At 40.8% G+C, this 10212-nt stretch overlaps 1 protein-coding gene across 1 annotated transcript; it reads right to left on the minus strand.

Moving 5' to 3' along the window:
• Positions 1-7239: 7239 nt before the first annotated feature.
• LOC138880842 (uncharacterized) lies at positions 7240-10009 on the minus strand. The gene is made up of 2 exons (XM_070161021.1): positions 9590-10009; positions 7240-7323 (listed from the first exon to the last, which is right to left on the minus strand). The coding sequence occupies exons 1-2, from the start codon at positions 10007-10009 to the stop codon at positions 7240-7242; spliced, it is 504 nt and encodes a 167-aa protein (XP_070017122.1).
• Between the last annotated feature and the right edge of the window lie 203 nt (positions 10010-10212).

Here is a 10212-nt window from a genome sequence, read left to right on the forward strand (position 1 = left end):
CTGATTTTGCTGATGGCGAACACGATATCTGATATATCGATGTTGAAGTTGTATTCCGATAGGCGAGGTGCCTCTGTTGGCCTCGTCCCCGTCGAAGCCACTCTGTTGATGGGTCCCGAGGATTCTGTCCTTTGTTCATCAATCGATCGTTGTGAGGAGGATTGCGTCTCGGAGCATTCCTCCTATCATTGGGGTATGGTACCTCCCTTTATTTGATTTTGACTCCTTCTCTAGGAGTCTGCTCGGATATAATGAGCCTAAGGGGGCTCCCAAATGGTCATCCTTGACCCTGATCTTTGACTAGTACCGATTAAGGACGTCCGACCAGGTCACGACGGGATACTCGATCATATTCTCTTTCAGCTGCCTTGAGGCCACCGAGCTTCGTTCATTCAAGCCTTGAGTGAAGGCGTGCACTGCCTAGTCACCGAAGACCAGGGGTAGTTCCATTCGTTCCGTTTGGAAACGAGACACTAATTCCGGCAGCATTTTGTTCTCCCTCTGCTTAATCTTAAATATGTCAGACTTCCTTGTTGCTTCCTTTATGGCACCGGCGTGCGCCTTTATGAAAGAATCTGCTAGCATGGCAAATGAATCTATGGAGTTGGGATCTAGGTAGTGATACCACATCATGGCCCCCTTCGAGAGCATTTCTCCAAACTTCTTCAGTAAGACAAACTTGATCTCATCATCTTTTATGTCATTGCCTTTCACCGCGCACGTATAGGCAGTGACTGTCACACCTCCTTTTTGCGCGCCCGCCCCGAAGGGTTGAATGCGCGAGGGAGTTTTTTCCAATTTAAGTGACAATATTCGAAATGTGATTATTTATTTAATTCAGAGTCGCCACTTGGGAAAGGTTTGGCTTTTGGTGTCCCAAGTCACCGGTTTATCTTAAATCCCAAATCGAGGAAAATATTCAACTTTCCAAATGAAGTCTGCGAACCAGAAATTCTAAGTAAGGAATTCTGTTGACCCGAGGGAAGGTGTTAGGCACCCTCGAATCCCGTGGTTCTAGCACGGTCGCTTAAATTGTTATAATGGCTAGATATCTGATTTATTACATGTTATTACTTATGTGCTTTCATTAAGTTTAAAACCGCTTTTATTATTATTTATTTTTTATGGAATTGCAACATTGTAAAAATGCATTTCGAACCATGTCACAATCAATGCGCCCATGGTTGTTAATACATTCCGACTCCGTTGAGATTTGGATTTGGGTCACATAAATGCGCACCCGAATTTAAGAAGGTAAGATTATTAAAATGCACGCCTGAAGCAATTATCGTATTATTATTTCTGGGTAAGGCCGTGGAATTTTGCTAAACGGCTCATCCCGAAGTCTAAGTAATTTTAATTAAACATTTATCGAGGGCCCCGCAATTTGTGCGTTTTATTTGGCGAGGCTCATCTCATTTATTTTTATCAGGATAATCCTAAAGTGCCTACATTTTCTATTAAAATTGTCTCTACGAAAATGAAAGAGAAAAGGGTCTTAATTTATTTACATGCTTGAGTTGTTATAGTTGAGTTTCGAATATGATTTGTAAATTCTAAAAAAATGATACAAGCAAAGCAGTCCGTTGCCAATACGGGCACAGGCTCACGTATTACTACTTAATTATATTATACTAGGCATGTTCTCAGTTTGTCAAATTAAAAAAAAACTTGGCAATCTAATTTTAATCCTAAAACAATTACATGCTGGAATTAACCAATATTATTTAACTAAACAATTTTCTTACAAGTTCCGAAATGGTCTATTCGTTTGATTTTTAACTTAGACGGAGTTACTACACCATTTATTTATTTTTAAGCAATATATAGATAGTTCATCCGTTAAGCTATCGTTGGATGTTCCACTATATATACATTAAATAGCTACATGATTCCGATTTTTGTAAGCTAAATAATTTATATATACAAATAAAATTAAGAATATAATTCAAAATAAATTTAGAACTTCAATTCTTCATTTTTCGTATTCATGCTTCCTGTTTCAGTTTACAATAATCAGCGTGTCAGTTGTGTACCTGATATTGGAAGCAAAAGAAAAGTGAGAGATCAGCAGAAATTCAGTAGCATACAACAACAGCAATCCCAGCAACTAGTAACAACCAGCGACGAGAAACTTAGTGACAGATTTTAAAATCAAGACAAAATCCGGAAACAACAACAACCAACGGACAGAAGCAAAGGGAAACTTTTTCAGATTTTTGAAAGACTAGTTAGTGTTTAACCCTTAATTTCTCAATCCGTATCTCATAATATTTGGACTATATATCAGGTGTATATTCTTCTTCTATTGAATTTCCAGAATGTTTTTCTTTTTGTTTTTCTAAAGTCTTAGTATTTTTTTTCTTAATTTTTTCTCTTAAATTTTTTCTCTCTCCCCAAAAATCTGATTCAAGACCTCTCTATATATCACCCAACCCATAAATCTTTTAATCAATTAAAATCAACCCATTTTCTCTACCAAACCCATTATCTTCCACTCATCCCCATTACATTAAATAAATATATCACACCACCCCATTATATTTTGTCCCCCATGCCTAACATAAATAAATGCAAGATTCCCCCCACTAAATTTTATCTTGTCCCCCTTTATATTAAACAACTATATCACAACCTACCCCATTTCATTTTGTCCCCCATGCTTCATATAAACAATTACAAAATGTATAATTCCTAAACTACCCCTCCGACCCTATTACAAATTACTATTTTACCCCCGAAAGTACTATGAATTACCAAACTACCCATCAGCTATAACACATCAATTAATCAAACTTAACCAAAATATAGACAATATGATTAATTTCTAACAATGTTCAAACAACAAATTTCATGAACATGATTTCTTCAACATTTCAACAACAAATCACATGAACATGATTTCAATCCACAAATCATATGAACACAAATTGAACAACCAAGAACAACTAAAATTTGATTGAACAACATTTTTAGCAACAACAAACCTATTTTCGGATTTAAACAACAACAACAATCAAACAAGTATATTTAGATTTCTAAATTCAATAATATTGAACTCAAAATCAACCATAACAACATTACAACCAACAATTCCTATATCAAACTTAAACAAGATTATGAGACAAATTCAAGAGATAATCATAAATGATAAACAAAAAATCAAACTATACAAATTTCGGATTCAAGATCAACAAACATAATATGAACATGAATTAAATCTAAAAATAAAAACGACGGATTCAAATGATTAAAACCAACATACTTCCCTTATTACAACTAAATTCTTTTAGGCAAATGACAAAACAAAACCTAAGAAGAAACAATTATGAATTTAAACTTGAACTTAACAATATTAACAATTTCCGGAAAATACATAAAATACATTAAACAAATTGAAGAAACAATTAATTAAACTTCAATTTGTATCTAACTAATATTAAACGAACAAATATTCACTTAAACAATAATACAAACATGAAATAAACATGAAAACAATTAATTAATCTTTCATTTGAAATCTGAAAAATTAATTTAACAAAAAACACATGAACATGAACTAAAGATTAATTCAAACGATAAACAAAACAAACATTTGCCGATTTTAGATTCGAAAATATCAAAACAAAATACGGACAAAATAAAACTAAAAAAAAAACTACTAACCGGATCGAAACGACGAACAACGACCAAACAAACAACGAACTTGACGAGCCTCGACCAAAGCTCAAACCAACGATGGCGAACACGAGCAGACGACGACGAACATGAACCTACGAAGCAATATCGGCGGTTGACAACTGAAAACCACGCCGAAGCTAAACCGGCAGTTGGCGCGGCAGAAGTGAAGCAGTAAAAGTATCCGTGGACGACGAGGTTTCAGTACAAACCCATATGAGAGGTCGACGGACAGCGGAGACGCGACAGCTGGGGACGGGGCTTCAAACTGGACGATGAGCTTGGCCAATGGAAACAGCGGAGACGTGATAGAACTGGGTCGTGATGATGACGGGGAGGCAGCTAGAGGCGACGGGTTCTTGTTCGTTTTCTGGGTTTTTGCCGGAGAAGAACGTGACGCAGCAGCAGCATCAACAACTGCTACTCGATAGGGGGGTCCGATGGTTCGAGCATTGGGGGTGCGAGGGTTCGTCTGGGCAGTGGCGTTTGGTGGTTGTTTGGTTGTCGAATGGACAGTGACGACGAGGGGGAAGCTGGTGATTGACGAAGGCAATGGCGGACTGCTTGGTGGAGCTGGGCAGCCATGGATGTCGAGCTCAAGCTCGAGCTTGACGAAGGACGAAGAAGATGAAGTGACGACGCAGAGACAGCTACGCGGACAACAGTAGCTATGGTTCTTGGGGTCGTTTGGTCATGACGAACTGTTTGTTGATGGTGTTTGAACGAGAGGGAGTGGGGTCAAGGGCAGCCATGGTTGTGCTTTGGATTTTTGAGGAAGAAGAAGGGGAATAGGGGGGGGGGCGGATGCTTTAGGCATTTTTAGGGTTTTCTTACTTTTGTTTTTGTTTTATTTTGTTTGTACAATAATAGGGGTGTTGGGTTATGGACTGGGTCGACCCAGTTCGAAATGGACTGGGTCATAGGGAAGGTTGGGCCATTTTTTGGGCCTGTGGTTTGAAATCGAAGAAGAGGCCCAATTCCTACTTTCTTTATATTTTCGCTCTCTTTTCTTCTTTTATTTTTCTAAAACTAAATTATAAAAATACTTAAACTATTATTAAGAACTAAATTAAGTTATAAAAGCGCAAATTAACTCCCAATATCAATTAACGCACAATTAAATAATAATTAAGCATAAAATTGTATATTTGGACATTAAATGCTAAAAATGCAAACGATGCCTATTTTTTGTAATTTTTTTAATTTTTGTAAAACACATCTAATTACTAACAATTGTAGAATTAAATCCTATATGCAAAATGCGACATATTTTTGTATTTTTATTAATTTAGCAAATAAACACGCACAGACAAATACAAATAATTATTCAAAATATCACAAAATTGCACGCCAAAGAAAAATCATTTTATTTTTGAATTTTTGGGAGTAATTCTCATATAGGGCAAAAATCACGTGCTTACAGCTGCCCCTCTTTGCCCGGAGACACGAAGGGTTTTCGTGCAAAGATAAAGCGAGCGATTTTTGCCCATCCGAGTACTCCGTGTGAAGCATTTTTTGAAAAAGATTTAACCGAACCTTTGCTTCAAAGGTTTCCTACATATCCCTAGGCTAAACAGAATCAGGTCAATGTAGTTCGGGAAATTTTGGTAGCTGGGACTACAATGCGATTGCAATGCTTGCTGTTACTGCTGTTGCTGTTGCCACTACTGCTTTACTGACCTCCTTATTACAACCAAAGGAAATTGAAACTGAACTAACTACTTATGCCTGTCAACCGCTAGTTACAAGATTCCTATCTATAATTCTTTTGCAACTTGATCTTGGGTCTCAGCTAATTCTGCTTGTAGACTTCGATCTGAATCTTGATGCTCGCAAGTTGTAGGCGTTTGTTTATTTCTGCAGTATTGAATGAAACGGGATTGGCGGAGCTCGGGAATTTGATCCAATTTTTGAGCGACCTGCCCTTTGTTTGTTCCAATATGTGGGAACATCTTTTTTTTTGTTCTTTTGTTCTTTTCTTTATTCTGGATTGAGACTCACCCCGTAGGTCGTCTCGATCCATGCACCTCAGGGTCAGACCTGCTGAGACAACAAAACAAACGAACGAAATTTCTGCCCCAGTTTCACTAGAAAATTTCGTGAGTTAATTGTCATGAAAATTTACAGCACTGATGAGGGGATTGGAAAAAACCCTAGTCTACAAAGCGCAACTCAAGGATTGGAGCCCTAATGTCGCAAAAGGTAAAAGTGCACAACTCAGGGATTGGATCCCTAATGTTGGCTAGAGGAAGGTTGCTCAACTCAGGGATTGGAGCCCTAATGTCGGCTAACAGAAAAAAAACGCTCAGTTCAGGGATTAGAGCCCTAATGCTGACTGAATAGAAACCTGTTCAACTTAGGGATCGGAGCCCTAAATTGGGAGAATTGCCAGGTTATACTGGAAATGGTCCACGGGTTATGCCGGGAAGATTCATTGGGTTATGTCGGAAAAGAGGTCCCTGGGTTATGCTAGGGAGGTCCACGGGTTATGCCGGAAAATTCAAAGAGGTCCCTAGGTTATGCCAGGGAGGTCCACGGGTTATGCCGGGGAAGTCATCAGGTTATGCCGGGAAAGGAAAAGAGTACTCGGGTTATGCCGGGGAAGTCATCGGGTTATACCGGAAAAGGAAAAGAGTCCTCGGGTTATGCTGGGGAAGTCATCGGGTTATACCGGAAAAGGGAGAGAGTCCTCGGGTTATGCCATGGAAGTCATCGGGTTATGCCGGGAAAGGAAAAGAGTTCTCAGGTTATACCGGGGAAATCATCGGGTTATGCCGTAAAAGGGAAAGAGGTCCCTGGGTTATACTAGGGAGGTTCACGGGTTATGCCGGGAAAGGGACAGAGTCCTCGGGTTATGCCGGGGAAGTCATCGGGTTATGTCGGAAAAGGGAGAAAGTCCTCGGGTTATGCCGGGGAAATCATCGGGTTATGCCGAAAAATGGAAAGAGGTCCCTGGGTTATGCCAGGGAGGTCCACGGGTTATGCCGGGAAATTCAAAGAGATTCCTGGGTTATGCCAGGGAAATCATCGGGTTATGCCGAAAAAGGGAAAGAGGTCCCTGGGTTATGCCAGGGAGGTCCACGGGTTATGCCGAAAAAGGGAAAGAGTCCTCGGGTTATGCCGGGGAAGTCATCGGGTTATGCCGGAAAAGGGAGAAAGTCCTCGGGTTATGCCGGGAAATTATCGGGTTATACCGAAAAAGGGAAAGAGGTCCCTGGGTTATGCCAGGGAGGTCCACGGGTTATGCCGGGAAATTCAAAGAGGTTCCTGGGTTATGCCAGGGAAATCATCGGGTTATGCCGAAAAAGGGAAAGAGGTCCCTGGGTTATGCCAGGGAGGTCCACGGGTTATGCCCTTTTATTTATCAAAATGTATGAAAGAATTCTGGGTAAACTTCCTTTTGGTCGTTTTCTTGCTGCAAAGCTGTTTCAACGCTCGTGCACTTCATTTCTTTTTTGGGCTACACCTGCTTCTTGCACGGTTGCTTTGGATCGCACCTGTGTCAATTTTCCTAAACAAAGAAAAATTGTCAGTTTGAAATTGTGGTCAGTTTTGTGGCCTTCATTGTTTTTCTTGGTCCCAAGCTTCATTTCTGTTTTGAGAAAATTCGCCATTGATTAGCTTCCAAGGCAACCTCCTTTCAAACTGATAAGACTCAATATTTCAGGATTTCACGCTGATTTGTGCGTGTACGGCTCTGTTTCTTCCGTCTCACTCTGCTTGGGGATTTTGAGGTAATAAAACGCCATGATCAGTCGGGATTGGACTGACGCATCACTGAGGCCGGGTATGTTCTCCACCTCTTGCCAAACAGAGCCCTGTGAAACCGGTCATGCCACTTTTCTTTCTAGCATGTTTTGGGGCTTAGGGTTAAACAGAAAAGGAATCCAAAGAAAAGTAAACAAAGAACGAGAAAAAAAAATGAATTTTTTAAAAAAAAAGAAGCGTCTTTTTTGGGAAAAGAAAGACTTATCTTGGTCCATGCTGGCTTTAAATTGACATAACCTGCTTTTTGGACTGGATGCCCGACTCTCACCAACCTACATTTTCTCACGAACCAAACGGATCTATGTTTCCAAACCAGGGAACCTTGCCAGAACCTTCTATGGTGAAATCCTCTTTCGGCCGACAGCGCTCTTTGCGAGTTTTCGCTAGCCGACCTCTCTCATTTCTTTTCTCACCGTCGCCTTATAGTGCTCGTCATGAGTTTTCACTAACAAGACTCTCTCATTTTGATTTCTCTGCTCGCTATCGCCTTATGGTGCCCATAGGTTTTCACCAATAAGACTCTCTCATTTTGATTCTCTCATCCTGACTGTGTCGGATCTGAGCAACTGCGCCTTTTTGATTTTGAAGAAACTTTTGCCGATTGATCAGAAGGACTTGTAACATGTTTGGGTCAAAAGAACTTGGATCGAATTACAACTTTGGAACCGTCCAGGCGGGATTATCGTCGAATTATTATAATGTCTGCCCCAGTTTAACTTTTTTGGGGAGAATTATATTTTGGTTTTGGTGTGACTGAACCCCATAGAGAGGTTGCCTACGTATCCTTTCGGAATCAAGTCAAACGTAGTTCAAGAAATTTTGGTTATTTTTTTTTTTTTTTAGAACTTCACTTCCGGGTTCCAAAGAGGGTAATAAAAGAAAGGTAAATGGCTCAAAGGGTTAGCAAAGGATTTGAGTGTTTGGGTAGCGGGAATGAAAGCCTTCGTCCTCTCAACTGTGCAAAAATATCGTCAGAGCAAGTTCAAACATAGTATCTTTTTACTGCATCTGCATTCACGGCTGTGTCGGGATCTTTTCCTTCAATATCACCTAGATATAATGCTCCCCTGGGCAATATCTTCCTGATGATGTATGGACCTTTCCAATTAGGAGCAAATTTTCCTTTCGCTTCCTGGTGATGTGGAAGAATGCGCCTTAACACCAGTTGACCTACTTCAAAATTCCTGGGTCGCACTTTCTTGTTGTAAGCACGAGCCATTCTTTGTTGGTACAATTGCCCGTGACAAACCGCAGCCATTCGCTTTTCATCGATCAGCGTTAACTGTTCCAAACGAGTTTTGACCCACTCACTGTCTTCAATTTCAGCTTCAACAATGATCCGGAGAGAAGGGATTTCTACCTCTGCCGGTATTACAGCCTCGGTCCCGTAAACCAACAAGTATGGGGTTGCCCCTACTGAGGTGCGTACTGTAGTGCGATATCCAAGCAGGGCGAAAGGTAACTGCTCATGCCATTGTCTGGAACTCTGGGTTGTCTTCCTCAAAATCTTTTTGATGTTTTTGTTCGCTGCTTCAACAGCGCCGTTGGCTTTGGGCCGATAAGGAGTGGAATTCCTATGCGTTATTTTGAATTGTTCACACACATCCTCCATCAAATGACTATTCAGGTTTGCTGCATTATCTGTGATTATAGTTGCAGGAATACCGAAACGACAGATAAGATTTGAATGTATGAAATCCACCACGGCTTTCTTAGTGACTGATTTGAGAGTGACAGCCTCGACCCATTTTGTGAAGTAGTCGATAGCGACCAATATGAATCTGTGTCCATTTGAAGCTTTGGGCTCAATCGGACCAATGACATCCATACCCCAGGCAACAAATGGCCAAGGTGCAGACATGGGATGCAGTTCTGTGGGAGGTGCGTGAATCAGATCTCCATGCACCTGACATTGATGACACTTTCGAACGAAGCTGAAACAGTCCTTTTCCATGGTCATCCAATAATATCCGGCCCGCAAGATTTTCTTTGCCAAAACGTACCCGTTCATATGAGGTCCACACACCCCTGCATGTACTTCATGCATGATCCTGCCTGCTTCTTCGGCGTCAACACATCTTAATAAGTTGAGATCAGGGGTTCTTTTATACAATATCTCACCGCTCAAAAAGAATCCACTTGCCTGCCGCCTAATAGTTCTCTTCTGATCTCCAGTAGCATGTTCAGAGTATTCTTGTGTTTTTAAGAACCTTTTAACATCTTGGTACCATGGCTGGATACTTGGTCCTGCCTCGATGGCGTTGCAGTAACCATGTCTTTCCCTGATTTGGATTTCTAAGGGATCGATGTGGGCGTTGCCTGGATAAGGTAACATTGAAGCTAAAGTGGCAAGTGCATCGGCTAATTCATTATGACATCGCGGAATATACCTGAACTCTACTGATCTGAACCGCTTGCTGAGATCCTCTACGTGTTGCCGGTAAGGAATAAGCTTGACATCTCGAGTTTCCCATTCACCCTGGGCTTTCCTGATAATCAAATCAGAATCCCCCATAATCAACAAATCCCCAACATCTTGATCAATCGCCACATTCATGCCCATGATGCAGGCTTCACATTCAGCTGTATTGTTCGTGCAAAAGAAACGAAGCCTAGCTGTAGCCGGATAATGTTGACCAGCAGGTGAGATCAAGATTGCCCCTATTCCTACACCTTTGGCATTTACGGCCCCATCAAAGAACATCTTCCAAACGTGAGCATTTTCCGAGACCACTTCTATGGTATTTATTTCTTCATCTGGAAAAT

The sequence above is a fragment of the Nicotiana sylvestris genome, chromosome 11 (genome assembly GCF_000393655.2).
Source record: "Nicotiana sylvestris chromosome 11, ASM39365v2, whole genome shotgun sequence".
Classification (NCBI taxonomy): Eukaryota; Viridiplantae; Streptophyta; class Magnoliopsida; order Solanales; family Solanaceae; genus Nicotiana; species Nicotiana sylvestris.